Source organism: Branchiostoma floridae, chromosome 13, assembly GCF_000003815.2.
Source record: "Branchiostoma floridae strain S238N-H82 chromosome 13, Bfl_VNyyK, whole genome shotgun sequence".
In the NCBI taxonomy this organism is placed as follows: Eukaryota; Metazoa; Chordata; class Leptocardii; order Amphioxiformes; family Branchiostomatidae; genus Branchiostoma; species Branchiostoma floridae.
The window spans coordinates 3,116,855-3,135,804 of record NC_049991.1 but is presented as its reverse complement, the minus strand read 5'-3'; the positions used below and the strand labels follow the sequence as shown (position 1 = coordinate 3,135,804).

At 41.6% G+C, this 18,950-nt stretch overlaps 2 protein-coding genes across 16 annotated transcripts in view; both read left to right on the top strand.

Moving 5' to 3' along the window:
* Nucleotides 1-18,950, top strand: part of LOC118428883 (multidrug resistance-associated protein 1-like) — an 83,710-nt gene that overhangs the window by 51,146 nt on the left and 13,614 nt on the right. For 12 of the 15 annotated variants that reach the window (XM_035839145.1, XM_035839160.1, XM_035839159.1 and 9 more), the window contains 2 exons: nt 137-331; nt 731-3,274. The exons of the other annotated variants lie outside the window; for them this stretch is intronic. In XM_035839145.1, coding sequence (XP_035695038.1) covers nt 137-331; nt 731-842 — 307 coding nt within the window. In that variant the 3' untranslated portion in view covers nt 843-3,274. Of the gene's footprint in view, nt 1-136; nt 332-730; nt 3,275-18,950 lie in introns of those variants that run through there. 15 annotated transcript variants of the gene reach the window in all.
* The window catches only part of LOC118428888 (multidrug resistance-associated protein 1-like), a 74,875-nt gene continuing 63,147 nt past the window's right edge, over nt 7,223-18,950 (top strand). Inside the window, exons 1-2 of the mRNA XM_035839166.1 lie at nt 7,223-7,616; nt 9,573-9,597. Coding sequence (XP_035695059.1) covers nt 7,557-7,616; nt 9,573-9,597 — 85 coding nt within the window. The 5' untranslated portion in view covers nt 7,223-7,556. The remainder of the gene's footprint in view (nt 7,617-9,572; nt 9,598-18,950) is intronic.

Genomic DNA, 18,950 nt, shown 5'->3' with positions numbered 1-18,950 from the left:
AAAAATCCCTAGCAGCTTTTACTACAGTCTGTAAAACTGATACATCACTATCATAAAGGACTTGTTTTTCGATACAATATTGAATCTTATGTGTATTCATACACAGTCGTAGTTTTCACTAATATGTCTGTTGCAGTGTTGGTCAGAGGCAGCTTGTGTGCCTGGCTCGTGCCTTGCTGAGGAAGTCCAAGATCCTGGTTCTGGACGAGGCCACAGCTGCCGTGGATCTGGAGACAGACGACCTGATCCAGTCCACCATCCGGACACAGTTTGCTGACTGCACTGTGCTGACCATTGCACACAGACTCAACACTATCATGGACAGTACAAGGTGAGAATGTATCCGGAATTTTGGGACCTAAATTTGACATTCCTTGATGATATACAGTACATGTAACCAAAACAAAGGGGGGTTTTGTTGTTGTTGCTGTTTCAATTTCAATAGTACATTTTACGTGTTATAAACAGGGCTTAGGTTAATGAGGAATTATTGACAAGATAATCAAAGGCTGTAAGTATGCTCAGAGTCTGATCAGTTCCCAACAAATTTAATGTGTGCCTTATTGACCGGAACGTCCTTTCAATAGCCCAGGCTTCTTACTTAGATTGTAAAAGGGTTACCAATCTCAGCTCTTTCTCAAAAATCTGAGAGACAATGTGATAGACGTAGAACACATCATATTAAGGTTTGATGACTTATTCTAACGTCATGATTTTTCCTACCATCCAGGGTGCTTGTTCTTGATGCTGGGAGGATTGCAGAGTTCGACTCCCCACAAGACCTCATCGCTTCCCGAGGTATCTTCTACGGAATGGCCAAAGATGCAGGGTTGGCTTCATAAGTGGACTTGTAGACCCATATTTTATGTGTCTTAACAGAGTATTTGACTGTATGAAGTGATTTGATTGTAGAGAAGATGAACTCTTTCATGCCACTTTTTGGTAAACTTCTGTAAGATTTTGGGATATGTGTGTCCGGTGCTTATGAATTAGGACCTATGTGCCCTAAAAGCACAATGATGAAGATGAGAAGCACCAACTTCTGTCAAAAGTTGGAAACATTTAGATGTAATTGATATATTTGTAAAATGTCAAATGATATGAACCATAGGAGTTTCAATAGAAGGACATGTTGTATACATTTCATACAGGATCTTATCTATGAATATAGATGTTTCCTATACATTTGTATCTTAGGTTTATTGTAGGATCATACTAGTAGTTGTATTCACTTTTCAGCATTTTTGGTATTGTACCAGTATTGGACCACTGCTTTTGTTTTCATAGCATGTGAAATTGCTTCCCTATAAAGTGTGTACCAATCTTACAGCCCTTCTTAGCAGGCTTAGTCAGACTTTTGGTTGGCTTGTAATATGCTTTTTTCTGAGGAATATCAGTTCTCAGCACTGTCACAAGAAACCAAATGCTATATAAAGCTTATATGCTATCATATTAGTGCCACTACTGCTGTCATATTATAAGCCTAAAAAAGCCACAGACTCATGGAGCCTGCTAAGACTAACGTGACATTTCTACAAAGGGGCCCACCCAGTACAATATAAAAGACAATACAAACACAAAACGGACCAAAGATATTTCAAAGGCATGCATTGTGCATATTCATTGGCATAACTCTAACTTTTCATTTCTGCAAACAACCCATCCGAGCCCCGGGTGGGAATTGTGATGTAGGCCTAAGGAGGCTCCCTTCCCATCATGTGATTCAGATTGTACTTAGTGGTACTACCATTGAAGTAATTTGAAGGTATTATTTGGAATTTTTGTGTATCACCACTTGAAGATGCAATGATTTGTGGAAAACAGTATGGCCACTTATTGCCCACTAAGAGAAAGGGCAAACCCACTGTTGATAATGATTCATTGTACAATCTCAGGGCATGTGTACAAGTGTAATTGAGGCTTGATTGTGTGTTGTGCCATGGAAATTTTGTATTGAATGTGATCTTTTGAATAAACATTGTACTTAGCTTGATAACTGAATCCAAAAAGTGAACAGCAGTGCTGCTATGATTGAGCTTGCAGTTTGAGAAAGGCGTGGTAGAATAACTTGCAGCAAAGTTATTTAAGAGCAAAAAGTGCTTTCAACGCACCTATATAGTATGTAAATTAGTTTTGACTTGTGGTGGCGAAAAAGTGCCAAAGTGTGTTATGCCACTGTATGTCTTGACGTTTTTTAACATTAAGGCATTTAATTGTATTTATATATATTGTATGGTAGAATAGGGATGGGTATCGGTTGAAGTACCGGTACAAACCTGTTATTTCTTGTTGAACCGGTCCAAAAGAAAAAAATACAGACAAAAATATCAGTTGACTGGATTTTGGACTGAGTCTCTGAGTAGAAAATGACTAGATTATATCGGCACTGGTTTTTATGCGTTTCGGCACTTACCAATTCCAAGAAAATATCAAGTAGAGTCGAGTTTGTAGTCATTCCTACCAAGTTTCTACAGTCAAATGTACAGAGTTTACATGAAGAAAGGATTTTAAAACACCAGTGGGGGATCAAAGAATCCGCCAAATTGATTCCGTAGGTTTGTAGAAAATTGGACCATTGTTTTGAGTGTCACACATTCAGACGTTTGCGCAAACATTTTCTGCACCGGTACCCACCCCAATGCTAAAACATAGAATGTAGATAATTAGGAAAGAAGTACAGTAGTATCTTATTTCACATTTTGTTGAATATCACTTATCAGGCACTAGTATTAATAAAAAACCGCTGAGGTGCTATATTAGTGCATGGAGAGTCTTTGCTTTTCGTTTTTTTTTTTCACTGTTTTGATTGCTAAATGAATTATACTGGCATAATGGCTTGATATGCCTTCTCTTTATTTGTAAGCAAAAATTGCAATTGGACGTTTCTATGATTTTACTACCTCCATTTCAGTACTTTGCATATGGTACTTTGCATGTGGTATCCTATAATAGCCGTAGCAATTGGTGTTCTGTTACATACATTTTACATGTAATAAGAAGCTCCGTGGCACTACTGCCGCACTAGTAACACACCATCGATTTTGTTTTTCCCAGGCAAGTAATTATGTAGCTTTGACAGATAGCTTTTGAAGAGGCGCTTGTATACTAGTATTAGTCTGTGACTTATGAGTTTGTCCTGATGTGCTTTGCAGTTTTAGGAGTTTATGCAATATTATTGCAAGACCGCTGGCGACAAATGATTGTAAAAAATGATTGACAATGAGTATGCATATGCTTCATAAATTATATCAAAGTGAATAAACATATTGCATGACAACTTTGTGGACTGAATCTTTCAGGGCCACACCAGTTTTTACAGCTGTTCAATGTAGATCTTGGTGGAAGTCTATCAATAAAGATTGCATTTTTTTAGCTGCGCGCTCATTTTTTTGTTTTCCAAATACGTGACTTGCATAAGAAATACAAGTCCCTGACTACGTTGTTGTTTCACTGACACTTCCGGTAACTTCGACCGCAAAATTTTAGATTAAAAAAGGCAATTAAAAACCCTTTCAAAGCGAACTGTTTGACAGAGGATCCCTTTCTTTCAGTGATGACCTGCTAGATTATGACTACGCACTGAAATAATCGTCTAAACCCTGACTCCCGCTGTCGGGAGCCCGACGCTAATCTCCAAGCAGATTCCTCGCGTGGCATAAGACAGTAACATAAGCTGGGGAAGGAGTTTAGCCGGCAGACGGGTAAAGTTGGCCACGCTTAACTCCTTCCCCAGCTTATGTTACTGTCTTGTACCACGCGAGGAGTAAAGTCTCCAGATAGGTCTCAAAAAGAGGTGACAAAGGTTTGGTAAGGCATGGGCGTGTTTTGTCAAAAATCCCCTTGAAATCTGTATATCTATTTGAGTTGCTATTCTTCTGGATTAGTTTCATTTAATAACTATTCCCACCGCATAGAGTAAAAATGTGAGACAATGACACGTGTACTGTTGCACTTCACATTGAAGCCTGTATAGCTAACTGCTGTTGTTCTTTGGCGTATTAAACGTTCATGTGATCCATATCACGAAATCGCCAGAAAATACAACCTTCGGTTTTTACTTAATAATATCTTCTTGAGCTGTTCCTGCTTCACATGTAAGATAAAAAAAAGCCTGTTAAAGATGTCTACAAATAATCCCTTGCAGCACCGTAATAAATACGGACAGAATGTGTCAAAACAGGTCGACTATTAAGCCAAATCAGCGAAAGTCGGACAGTTCGGTACACGGACATTTCGGCCCCTTTCCAATCAGGACAGTTCGGCCCCAGGCCGGGACCAGTTCAACCTTGAGTTAAGGATGATTCCGGGTCCAGGCGCCGTTATTTACCTAACATTTCGGTATATTCAATAAAGTCCTTCTCAAAACACAACACGGATAAACATTCAACCGGTGGCCGACACAGAACGCACAACGGCATACAACTTGCGCACTGAGAATTCGGCATCACTCGCTCTCGGGAAAGTATAAACAGTCAGGGCAGGCATGTAACATCAACACTAACAGCACAGCAATGAATACAGACAACGTTTGTTGAAACTGTCTAAATCAGCCCCCTTCCAACCAGTATACTGTAGTTCCCCCAGGTCGAGGACAGTTCGGCCTTGAGTTCAGGACATTTCGGCACCGGGTCCAGGCTCCAGAACCGTTTCTCAACCGATCACCGGCACAGAACGCACATTAAGATTATCATTAGTCTCCGACTCATGATACACAACGCACTGAGGCTCTGTATCCATAGACAGTCGCTTTCAGGGAAGTATAAAGGTCTATAAACAGTACGGACCAGGACCAGGAAGTATAGTAAAACGGTACGCCGGACCAGAAATTATATATTAAAACAGTACTGGTCAGTACAGCTAGAGTTGTTGAAGGGCAAGACATCAATGCTACACAACTCTTGGCAACTTAGCTGATTATATCCCGCATGACTTGCCATGAGATCCTGTGTGAACGGAATGTAGAAAGCATGCATACATTTATTCAGTACAGTTAACCCTTACACTTATACCTTTCGCCTCGTTTGCTGACTCCTCCTTTGGACTTTGCTCCTCCGAGTCCTCGTCACCCTTTGTTTAATGCCTTTATATTTTTTCCCATTTTCCATATGTTGACCATCGCCGGAAGTTACAAAAGTTCTTTTGTTCATTTTCCCGAAATCATGCGAAAATCACCGCGGGCGTTTATTTCATACGCAGCTGTGACCAATGTATACATGACGCTAAGAAAACTGCACAGTCACCCCCGCACTTGGTATCGCCCGATCGACAAAATTAGCCTCTACCAGGCTCCGCGCCGGATCGCTAGTCAAATAGCAGACATTGGCCAAATAGAGAGAATGCTATGGTTAGGGGAGTCGTCCGTCAGTGCGCAACCCACGGAGCCTGTGCTACGATTGACAGGACACCATCGTTATTAGAGCAGAAGATTGAAAATGGCAGGTAGCCATTACCCAGCGTTGGATCGATTTTGTGGGTCAACGTTTTGGGTGAGTAGTCGGTTTTGTGGATGCTTTGAAGAAATCTTGACTAACTTTATTATATGCATGGTAAAAGCGCTGTAATCTACATTATTCGTCGTTTTCACACTTCCCATAATACACCCTCCCTGGGTTCCAAGATGGCTACTCCTAAGTACCGGAAGACAAAGGAAATCATAGGAAATCACAGAAAAACACATGAAGGGCGGAGAAATCTAGACAGTATGTTTTGATTAGTAAACATTGCAGGTTGCTATATTTTGGCATATTATATTCTATGTGTGGCATAGGCAAGAAGAAATCGTCAGGAAATTTCCGTGACGACTGGCGACCTACAGGCCCGGCGGCCATGTTTGTTTTAGTCTCTACCAGGCCTGTCTGGCGGGGTGACGCAACAATTTCCCCCACTAATACATGTAATCCGATGGGAGAGTTGAGGAAACAAATATGCAATCATCTCAAGAATTAAAAGTTCAATCCATACAAACTTACTCGCAAATGATAACCTACTATGCCCAACCTCATCAAATTAATTTGCAAGAATCTCTACACAGCTATTATTTAAGTAGGCCCCCAATCAGCGGCAGCCGTCGCCTGTTGTCTAGGGCATTTTATGACGATTTCTTCACTCCAGGGCCATATGTACAACATTCTTTGCCAAAATATAGCGACCTGCCATGTTTTTTCATTAAAACATATTGTATTTCAGTAGATTTCATCCTCCTTCATGTGATTCCCTGTGGTTTCCGGTATTAATGCGGACCGGTCTGGCCTGGTAGAGACTACAGTCAAACCTGTCTATAGCGGTCACTCAAGGGGCTGGAGAAATGTGGCCACTATAGCTATTGACAAGTGGCCACTATAGCCATATAGAATAATGTTGATCAATTGACCACGAGAAAAAAGTCACACATGCATCTTTCTCACCAAGTAATATTGTGTCAATCGTCGCAAAATTCAACTGACGCTGCCAAAGTCATATCTATCGAAAATGATTGATATTGCCAAGGAGGTTATATTCTGAATATAACCTCCTTGATATTGCCATGTGAAATGTTGGTAAATTCGCCGACAAAGACTTGTGCTCTAACGTTCAAGACAAGCACACCTTCCGCTACCTACATAATGACACTGTCGGGAACTCCAAATCCTCGCACATCGACGGTCCGCAGTGTATCTGTATCTACGGCACCAGAAATCGTGTGGCCGTGGTCGCATTGGAGAGGTGGCCGCTATAGACTATTTCTTAATGCTTAGATCCAAGGGACCGAGAAAAACAATGGCCATGTGGTCGCAGGTTTGTCCCTGGTCAGGAAAGTTGACAAGTCTAATCACGTGAATGTCGTTCCCGGGGTATACATGTGACTATCCTGGGTACGTGAGCGTCACTTCCGGTTTAGGTTTTGCACACGGCACCTAATATCTGTCACTACTATAAATAAAGGTGCCGTGTGCAAAGCACGTGTGCAGAGCTGAAACCGGAAGTTACGTGTATATGGACACCTGACCGTTGTGGTAGCTTGGTGGAATACGGATGGAATGCATTACTACGCAGACTCAAACACTTCTTTCTGCGGTGTCTGCACACAGTGATGTCGCACGGCCACGGTTTTGGCAATCGTACGGGTTGGCTTGACACCCGCCAAGTCTAATCGTGTACTTCTCACTATGGTCTAATCTAGTGAAAGTCGTTCCCAGGGTTTCCATTTGAGTGTCCTGGGTACGATAATCGTCACTTCCGGTTTCAACTTTGCACACCGCACCTAAGCTTTTGAGCAGTACGATAAATCCCCATGCATCCGTGTGCACTATTTTGCACACCGAACCGAACCTCTGTAGCACTACGATAAATAGCCACCCTGGAAATCCTTTGTCTTGTCCTCATATTTTTCCTATTTTCGATATGTTGGTTAGCGCCGGAAGAAACAATATTCCCCCGAAATCAGGCGCATATATGTCTTATGTAGAAGTGGCCTGCGGAATTTTAAGTATTGCAAGTTAACTGCACCGTCACCCCCGCGCTTGGTATCGCCCGATCGCTAACAGGACACAATCCCGGGGATCCCTGGATAAGTGGAAATGGCGGGTAACGTTACCCAGTTCCCAGGGTTGGATCGCTTCTGTGGATCAACGTTTTGGGTGAGTAGTCGGTTTTTGCGGTGCTTCGAAGAAAGCTCCACTAATGTAAATAGGTACATGTTTGCATTTTGAGCTGCGACAGCTGTGAGCTACATTATTCGCCGTTTTCACACTTCCCATAATGCACCACCTGGGCTGCCCGGAATCTGACAAAGGAAAACAGAGCTGCGACTTCACAACAGTTTGGCTCTGCGTCCTACACTTGGTCACGAAGCATGAAACCCCGTGGGCACGGGAAATCGGTTCTTACCAGGTAGAACACAGAACACATCTCAGAGACTGTAGTTCTGTGTGGAATCTTGCACAGGACAGGGTTTAATCGCATTCTGACAGCAAAAATAACAAAGGTTGCGGACGGAAATCCAGACGTGAGCCATGACGTAATCGGGTGAAACCAACTAACAGCCATAGGGGCGATGTGTATTATGGGAAGTGTGAAATCGCTAGTTGGAGCCGTAACCAACTGGAAAGGCCGACATTTGCTCGTGAGCAACTACAGCATATTTCACTACATCCACATGCAAATAGATACTGTCACATATCAACTATTTGTGGAAATTGACCTATCCCAAAACATCATTCCACTCAAACAAATGCCAAAGTGAATTTTTTAAGTATAGTTCCCCCAGTACAAGAATAAATTCTTCCGGAACACCCCTATCTATGTAAAATGGACTGGTCTATGTGACCCATTTTCCATTCCTACTACTATCCTAGTGCTAAATTTCAGATCAGCTGGCTTTTTCATGGCACAGGAGCCCAAAATACATTTTGGGTCAAAATTGGCTAAAAATCCCCAATCTAACAATTTTCAAGTGATCATCGTTTTTCAAGTGATCATCGTTTTTCAAGTGATCATCATTTGGACAATTCAATGTTTCTGATAGAAAAGAGTGTCTTGTCACTGACCGACAGACTCAGTTGACATTTTCTGTAGAAATGTTATTTTTGGTAAAAACCATCAATAACAGTCACAACCTATCTTGTTTTGAACATATTCTTATCGACGGGCTGCGTAATTCAAGATTTCAGACCAGATTTCGTAAAAATGACACTTGAAACATCGTTATTGTCCTAGTTCAATTGTATAGGCAACAAAAAGAAGATAACATATTGTTCTCTCTTGCCAGAAACAGAAAACGTATTTGAAATATCCTTAAGCCATATTCTTGGCCCATTAGGCAGCACTTTGCCCGCAATACTGCATTTCACATACAAGACAACAGAGGCATTTCCTTTTCCGCCCAAAGACTTGTCCAAAGGCTGCTGCACATCCAGTTCCCTGCAGGGAATACATTCATGCAATATTTTCAAGAATCAAAGCAACTATAATACTGTAAAAATGTCTCTGCCAAAAAAAGTCGTCGCAAAACACCAAATCGCTTTTGAAATCCTGCCTCAAGCTATTGAAAACCCACGTCACATTATGTATAGGCGACGTTGTTACGTTATTGGGGTGAGCCGACTACTCACTCTTTGCAGCCAGGGGCTGAATGCGAGGAGGTTACAATAGGCGGGGCTAAATTGCAAGGGTCTGGAGCGAGCTGCAATTCGGCGCCACTCAGGTGACCTCAATACGACAGTAATTGCCCCAGGTGCGGCCAAGATACTGTAGGTAGAACCACTCACACACGCACCATCGCACGTGTGGCGGGTTCTTTAACGTGTCTGGGGTATGGCTCTCATACACGGTACCTCCATTTAACGTTCTATCCGAGGTACTGCCCTAGCCGAAGCTAGGTACTCATTTTCACCTGAGTAAAGTGAGGAAAGTCATGTTAAATGCCTTTCCCAAGGGCACAAGATCAGTAACGCGGCAGCCGAATTCGAACCCGCGACCTCTCGGTCACGGGTCGAACACGGTCCCGCTGCGCCACGCATTCCCACTTATGTTTATGTTCAGTTATTAATTGATTACTTAATTTATTCATTCATTCTCTCATCAATGTTCTGTAGGACCATAACCTGTTGGAGTCGGTGGATCCGGATCTGACACCATGTTTCCAGAAGACAGTGTTGGTGTGGATCCCCTGCTTTTTCCTGTGGGCGGTGGCCCCCCTGTACTACTTGTACCTCCGCAGACACAACAGAGGATACATACAGATGTCCAAGATGAACAAAGCCAAAACTGTAAGTACATGTACAATGACACATTTACAGACTCATATTAAGAAATAAGGCCATATAGTAGATTTTTGGATCATTAATGCAAATAAGGTCCTTATTTGCATGATTTGTACTTGATTTTCACCTTAAGTTTAATTCAAATGCCACAAATATGAAATTCACATCATTTACCACCACGGAATTATTATTAATAGTATTTCCTCATTAATCATGCAGCTTTTGACTTCATGTGCATAATTTTCATCCATCAGTGTTCTTCTCTTTCTCCATTACATATATGTGACAGGTTCAAATAGTCCTAACATGGGATGCAGTGAATTAATTAATTTCTTAGGCCCTCTGCCCTGTCAGAGCATAGGCCACCGATTATCGTCCTCTACTGTACACATCACCTTCCTTCTCAGGTCGTGCCAGCTGTTACTGATGCTCCTCATCTCTTCCTTAGTGTCCCTTCTCCAGCTGTTCTTGTGCCTTCCCCTCTTTCACTTCCCTGTGGGTTCCAGGTTAGGGCCTTGTGTGATGCTCGATGGTGGCTTTCTCAAGTGTGTGTCCTATCCAAGACTATTTCCCTCTGACTTTCCACTGGTTTTTGTCTTGCTCTTTCCTACAGCTCCAGACAATCATGCAACACGTTCTTGAGGTATTCTCCTCCAAAGTTTGAAACAATGTTGGCCTTTCAGTTAAAAAAACCTCTAAGTAGTATAAACATACAGTACTTATTCTCTGCCCCAAGACCTATCTACCACAAATATCACGATTTCATCATGACACAAACACAAGTTTTTGTTTTGTCTCCTATGTTAGTCTCTGGCCGCTCTGCTAGTACTGGTGACATTACTTGACCTGTGCTATTCCCTGTGGGAATACACCAATGGTGTCAACGTACCTGCCGTCAACTTTGTGGCTCCTCTAATCCTGGCCATGTCTATGGTGAGTTCTGTAAACTTATTTAAATTTTCCCTGGGAGTTATTTTTCCAGTAGAAAGAGAAACGTTGAGGTTTTGCAATATGTTTAAGTTCACAAAATTATGTATGTAGTACAGTAGGAAAACACTGAAAACACATGTTGACAGTGAATTTGGTGGAGTGGTCACCACATAAAATATGAAAATAAAGTCAACACAGCTCCAATTATGTGTGCACAAATGCATTGTATAGGTCAATCCATGTTTTGCACAGAGAGGTATGCAGAATCAGCCGGCGTGTTGCTTGATTTTTCTAATCGCGGATTAGTTCTGCAGCCATTACTACAGACATTGTATAGACGTAGGGATGCGTACCTGAACCCACGTTTAGGTTCAGGTCTGGATTAGAATCCGGAGGTTTAGGTTCAGGTCCGGACCTAATGAGTCCGGACCTTAATCCATGGCATTGAATGTGTTGCTGACTAGCAAATACAATGTACTAGTATATGATGTAAAAAGTCTTCCTGTTTTTATTTTTCAGGGCCTGGCTGGGTTCTTCATCCAGTATGAGAGACTGAAGGGCAGACAGTCGTCAGTCGTCCTTTTCTTGTTCTGGCTGCTGGCCACTCTGTGTGGTATCGTCACATTCCGCTCCAACATCAGAGTAGCCTTACTACAGGTACGTAAGAGGTGCTCGTCTCACATTTTAAAGAAACAAAAAGCCTGGTCTATCCATTGTCTAGCCTTCCTTGCACGACATTTATTTACAATTTTAATGGCAGAGGAAAGACGTTGTTTCATGTAGACCCTTGCCTGCAGCTTTTACAAGATGTACACGTAACGCTAGTTCACCTTTATCCAAGGGGTAACCTATATCCTACATAGGGCATGACCTCTACCCGTCTTTACCCAAAGAAAACATTTAGGCGATTCGCTGATTGGTTAACAAGTGGCTCGAGGCCATGCCAACAATAACCTCAGCCCGGTTTAGCATATCTTATCCAAGGTATATTGTGTAAGACCACATGCAAGATTCTATATAGGGAAGGGAAGAGGTGATCTTCTTTTATGTACTGAAGAAAAAGCTCCCCCTCATAATTATGAGGGATTATTATAATAACTTGCAACTCCACATTGCATAGACTTAGAATGAGATTTCTACTTCTAAAAAATTCTACACTAAAAGATGCAAACTCGGCTTGAAATGAAATGTAGAAAATTAGGAGGGAGAAAATCAGATACAACATGAAAAGTAGAGATATTTGACAAAAGATAGACTAAGATGAGAAGACCTAGTTAATGTAGGATATACATTTGTAAATCATTGCACCAGTGTTCTCTGACAATATGACTTCTGTATCAACAGGGAAATGTGAGTGACACGTTCAGATTCGTGACGTTCTACCTGTACTTCCCCCTGGTACTGACTCAGCTCATCCTGTCAGCCTTCTCCGAACGAGCGCCGCTCTTCTCCGAGGCCAGCAGAGATCCGGTAGGCGAAATACAGTAACTACAAATTAAAGTTAATGAAGATGTCATAGAAAAACTGTAGTTTAGACAAAGTTAAACTGTAATTTCCAATACCAAAAAATGGATTTACCCAAACATTCGACTGTTCAACTCTCAAGGAATGAGCAATTCGAATGTGCAATATCGAATGGGGTAGGGACTTTCCTGAGCAGCCTTTGTAACCATGGCTATGGCTGTGGCGCATTAAATCACCTGATCCATTGATCTCCGAAGTTAAGCAACGTGCAGACGGGTCAGTACCTGGATGGGAGACCACTATGGAAGACTGCATGCTAAAGCCGGGTCATAGTAAAGACTCTTAGTTGATAAAAAATGGTGCTTACTTCTTTCTCTGCTAAGAGGAAGCTTAACACACTGCACTGCTGTTACAATAGTTATTGCACCTATGTATTACACCTCTGTAATGTCATAAAATGTGTGACTCGGTGAGCAGTGGATCATAAGTTGCAGAAAACATGTGTCCCCCGTCTCTATTGAGGGACGGTTGGGTCTCAGGCCCCGTATAACTTATGATCCACAGCTGAGTCACGTGTACAATCTGCATGACGCGACATTGTAGATGCAATGAATTTCTCATTCCTTGTCGTTGACAAAGATCGGAGTTGAACAATCAAAAATTTGTTTTGTTGGAAATTAGTCAGCTCAACCTCGCTTCAGAATGATTTATGCTAAGACAATTGAATAACAGACATACACATGTATGTGTAATACATTAGCTGATAATTATCTTGCGCCATCAGATTTCCATTGACAACTTACTATTGATCGTCTGATTCACATTTTATGAAAAATTTATCATTCATATTTCTCACCAGAACCCGTGCCCAGAGGAGTCGAGTTCCTACCTGTCTAAAATAACCTTCTGGTGGTTCAATCCGTAAGTACTGCTCTACTGCATTTTTTTTTTCCCAAATGCTGCTATATTACTGTAGAAGCCAGTTAATTGCACACCGGATAATCGCACACTTCTGTTAATTGCACGAAATCCCCAAATCCCATGGAGTTGCGGTGCAACTTAATAACTGCGCATTGTTGCACCATTCGGATAATTGCACAAAATATACCGGCAAATGGGGTGTGCAATTAAGCGGCTTCCACTGTACATAGGTTTCTGGCTGCTTTCTTTAAGCATGGTGGCATTGGCTGATAATACGTTCATCTCTAAAAGATACTCAATGTTTAATTTTATTGCATGAAGAAGGTGATGGTGACTGACATCTAAACTTACATTTATATTAAGTAGCACTGCCAATGGTTCTCAGGAAATTATGACACTTAACCTGAATTGTTCTCAGCACACTTGTAGACTAGTCCGCTACTACAGCACATAACATAGGTGGAAGACTGCTGTTACTGTACTTTAACTACATTGTATTTCAGACCAGCTTGCCATGTATTCAGTTAACTGTGACTTGTTTTGAATCTCCTCAGGCTGGTGATACTGGGGTACAAGCGTGCTCTAGAGAGAGCTGATCTGTACTCACTGAACCATGTGGACAGGTCGGACCATGTTGTTCCAGTGTTTGAGAAAGAATGGCAAAAGGAGCGGCAAAAATGCCAAAAGTAAGAACTGCTCTGATTTCAGGTCTACCATTTGAGAGAATCTAATTTGTAAATAGTATGTAGGCAAGAGGGCTTTTGTTTCAATTTTTTGCTCATCTAAATTGGTATATAACGAACAGTTTTCTATAGAATGAGTTTTGGTCCGGCCAAGAGAATTGGTCCTGGTACCATATTTGGAGCATAGGCACAGAAAGTGGTGCGGCATTTAAAACTATGTATGAGGCCCATACATACATTGAGCTCCAGAGGTACATTTTGTATCTTGTTTTGTTAGTCTTCACCATTAACAATGATCACGGAGTTCAACTGTCTGCATGTTACGATTGTACATTAATAGCAAGCAGTTATTAAATTAGATGTTGCATGAGGTTACTTGTATATGCTTATTGTGTACTTTCATAAAAGTGTCTTCCTTTCCTAAAGCTTACTCCTTAAAAAAAATGAAACACACCATGCCTCCTAATTTTTTTCTACAGGCTAAGTTTGCATATTTGAACCTAATTATGCATAAATTTGCATAGTTATGTAACTGTAAGGTTCTGATGGTTATGCATACATAAGTTTGGTAGTGGACGGTGTTAGTTCTAAATATTGCTTTGTAGTGACACATTGTTTGAACCTTTAGGTTTGACAGTCAAGATGCCAAGGTCGTTTACCAGAATCTTAACGGAGTGGGGAAGGTCGGCTATGAGCTGCTACCCAACAAAGGAGAAGTGGAGATTGTAGATGGATCAGAGAATGCCAAGAAGTGTAACCCGTCCCTTGTCAAAGCTCTGGTCAGGTGTTTCTGGCACCGGTTTGCAGTAATCGCTTTGTACAAGCTGATACAGGACATTCTCCTGTTTGTTAGTCCACAACTCTTGAGGTATTACTGTAGTAACTTTCTTGGGTTTATTGGTGATGGGGAGGGGAGAAATTGCTAAACTAAATGGCTACATAATGGTAGTTGGTTAAGTTTTAAGAGAGAAAAATGGGCTAAAATAATCAGCTACATGTATTTCATAATTTGAGTATGATGATTTGAGAATTACGGACATGTGATCTCATTCACACATGATCTTGCAGCTATGTGACGTCAGCAGTTGGTCTAATGTTTCAAGAAGTTTACAATTTGCCCACCATCTCAATAGCTGATGTCACGTATCCGCAAGATCAGGTATCACTTGTCCGTAACTCTTGCAAGTTTACATTCTGAAGTGATTGATCATTATTATATTAGGCAACAGTGGTTGTTGAAAATTTCATCCGTGTATACCTTTGTGTTGGAAGAAAGTTTAATTTAGCATTCTACTGTGATTACCATCCACACAGATAAGATTCCATGATAAGCGCTATTTTTTCAGAACAGCCAAATCCTAAGTACATGGCGTAATATAAATGTGCATGTGGTAGGAATATTTTCTAAAACTTTGTGTTGCTTTGTAAAAAAAGATTAAAGACTGTCCATTTGCTTAATATGAAGATTAACAAAATTTGAATGTAAAAAAAACTCTACCTGCTCCCAACCCCCTGTAGGTTGTTGATCTCCTTTACAAAGGTCAAGGAGGTATTTTCGTGGAAAGGCTACCTGTATGCTGTTCTGTTGTGGGTTGTGGCCATCCTCCAGTCACTGGTGTTGGGACAGTATTTCCATGGAAGCTTCCTGATGGGCATGCGCCTCCGAACTGTCATCATATCTGCTGTCTACAAGAAGGTACACTCAATTCCCTGCAGTCCAGAATTAGATTTTTGTCATGATAAAGTTGGGCTAGCGCTAAAGAAAGTGGAATGTGTGGACTAAAAGCCGACTTATAAACTCAGAAAGGAACAAAAAGAAGTCATAAGTACTCACCTTTAAGTTCCAGAATTACCAACAAGGATGAGTAAGTGGTCGGAAAAATGTTCTTCGAAATTCGAACTACCGTAGAATGGAACTACGTTGCCACCAAATACAACAAGGACATTCTCATGATATACTGTAACATAAAGCAGTGCTTACAGTTAGATGTTCTAATTTAAGTTAGATTTGACAGGTCGTACAACTTGCAACATAGTTCCTTTACCACTACTGTACAATGTCATGTAACACACATCGTAATACCAACTATACACAGGCATTCATCATACAGTACGGTTTCAAATTAATTTTCCACTGTTACTTGTGTTGGCTGTTACGTTTAAGTGTAAAATCTACAGACTGACTTGGTTTCGTTACTCCAGTCTGTGGTACTCACCAACGAGGCTCGCAAGTCCTCAACCGTTGGCGAGATCATCAACCTGATGTCGGTGGACGCACAGCGATTCATGGACCTGTGCTCGCACATCAACATGCTCTGGTCGGCGCCGTTCCAGATTGCCGTGTCGTTATACTTCCTGTGGCAGACCCTCGGAGCGTCCATCCTGGCCGGGCTGGGCGTGATGATCCTACTCATCCCAGTCAATGCCATCTTGGGAAACATAATCAAAAAGCTCCAGGTGTGAATTTGAAGTACTTTTCGTTGGCAGGCAGAGTGATGTAAGTTTGTTTGATGTCTTAATCAAATTGGTCTGCAGGCCTCTTTTCATTGAGTTCATGAGAAAATACAATTCATACTGATTACATGAAGTCCTTATAAATCCATAAATGTTATTAATTCTATTCTATTTACATGTAGGCCCTAAGAGGAAGTTACACATTTATATTTTGTATACGTAAATGCCCGTATCATCTTTAGGTAAAACAAATGAAGCATAAGGACACTCGAATGAAGCTAATGAACGAGGTGCTAAACGGCATCAAGGTGCTGAAGCTGTACGCCTGGGAGCTGTCCTTCAGAGAGAAAATTGAGAAGATCAGATCAAAGGAGCTTCAGATCCTTCGGAACATCGCGTTTGTCAACGCTCTAACAACCTTCACATGGGTCTGTGCACCCGTCCTGGTGAGTTGAAATCTTCAGTTTAGAAATTTAAGTTCTGTTTAATATGTTTGGTACTTGGGTAGCCAACAACGTCCTCTTGACTTGTCTTCCCTTTGTTTTCTATTGGACTGTCCTTTACATATCAATTCATAGTTAGGGTATAAAGCCTGTTCTACACCAGGTCTCTTCAGTGTCACTGAAGAAAACTAGTGGATGCTAGTTGATACGTCTGACCGTTTCCAAAACCATATTCAGTTGCTTGAGTAACTGCTTTTAACAATTTTACATTATGTATGATTTTTGATCTTCATATTCAGGTGTCCTTGACAACATTTGCAGTTTATGTGATGGTTGATGAGAAGAACATTCTGGATGCAGAGAAGGCCTTTGTTGCTCTCGCTCTCTTCAACATCATACGTTGTCCTCTCAGCACGCTTCCAAACCTCATCACAAACTTGGTCCAGGTAAGGAACTTATGAAGGTAGAAGCTTGATTGGCATTTGCAGTACAGTAGAAGCCGCTTAATTACGCCCCCCCATTTGACAGTGGTTTTCGTGCGATTATCCGAATGGTGCAACAAAGCGAAGCTATTCAGCTGGACCGCACCACCAAGGGATTTTGGGATTCCGTGCAATTAACAGAAGTGTGCGATTATCAGTTGTGCAATTAACTGGCTTTTACTGTTTAAAGAAAAGTCAATGATAATTGTTGCCTCTGTGGATGCCATGCCTGTTTCTGTGTGTGTTTGTCTGCGTGTCAGTGTGTGTTTACGAATATTTGTGGTGAAAACCTATGGATGGATTGTAAAGATAATTGCTATGAGGGTAGTTCTTCTGGGAAGACGTCAAGTTTGGACAAAGGCCATAATTATATATCATCTTCTTTGTGTTGTGATTATGATAGAACTGAGACTGTTTTTTTACCAGGCCAGAGTCTCCCTACAACGATTGGAGAATTTCTTGACACACGATGAGCTGGATCCCAGCAATGTAGACAGACATGTATTGAGAGGTATGATCTTTCTATCTATAGTCAAACCTGCCCAAGACGACCACCCGGGGGACCGGGCAAAAGCGGTCGATTTGGTCAGGTGGTCAGTTAGAAGAGTAGCGACTCAAATTTACAACATGTCCGTTGCAACAGTTTAACGGTTTACGATGTGTTTAATGGCAAATAGCAAGCACATGCATGTTCATCCGCAGCCATCTTTAATCTCTTTGATATAACATCGTAATGTCAGTCAAAATCCGATGCAAACTGGCCGAATTTGGCACAAAATCATGCTAGTTATCATTGAAAATTGATGACTCAAGATTTAGAAATATAACGGTCGTTATGGGCAAGGCTTTGGTACCAATTTTTGGTGGTCGCGGTCGCGTTGGCCAGGTGGTCGTTGTGAAGAGGTCGCTTAATGCTTACGTCAATGGGGAAAATTTTTTAAAAAGTGGTCGTAATTGCCATGTGGTCGCTAAGAAGAGGTGGTCGCTTGGGCAGGTTTGACTGTATTACATTCCAAATAAATTTGTGTACCTACATGTACTGTATGATGCATCAATGGTAACATTGTAAGGCAGTAGTGGTAGGGTTAGAATTTGAACTCTTTTTTTTGTCTCCCATCCAATGACAAAAATTTATTGAACATGTACCATCTCCACATGTTGCACTGGACCAGCTGATACATTTCAAGTAGCATTTTTTGGAGTTAGTAGTAATTGGACGAAGTGGGCTTCAATGTACTTAATTAAAGTATATATGCTACGGCCACGTGGCGCGATCCCCCGATCTCGGAAGTTAAGCAATGCGCAGTTCGGTCAGTTCTTGGATGGGAGTCCCCCAACCAAGGATAACCGGATGCTGTTAGCCTCCACCAGGCTCCGTGGATCGGTAGAATCATTATCCTCACCACGAAGCCTGTGCGGGGTCGCTAAGAATAAACGAGATAAAATTAATCCCCCCGTTATTTGTACAAAGGAAGTAGCTCAGCGCTGGAGATAATTTAAGTCATAAATCGTCCAGCGCCCAGTGGGAAACAGCTCGGTTTGGGACAAGGTCAAACTGGGATCGACAACAAAGCGCGGCAAAAATGATGTTTTGGACGGCGTTTTTTGCTAAAATGCTTTTGAAACAATGTAGGCTAGAGTGAGGTTAATTTTGCGATGAAATGTAACATGATAACAGTTTACGCTATAGGTAAATTCCTGTGCGGTCGATCGGGAGATTGCATTTTTTCCCTCTTGAGTGTGTCCAAGCTGTACCTTTTTGGTGAAGTTTGGAGGCAAAAAGGACTCTTTTGGGATACAATGGCCGGCCCGAGGGCTTATGACGATAACAAA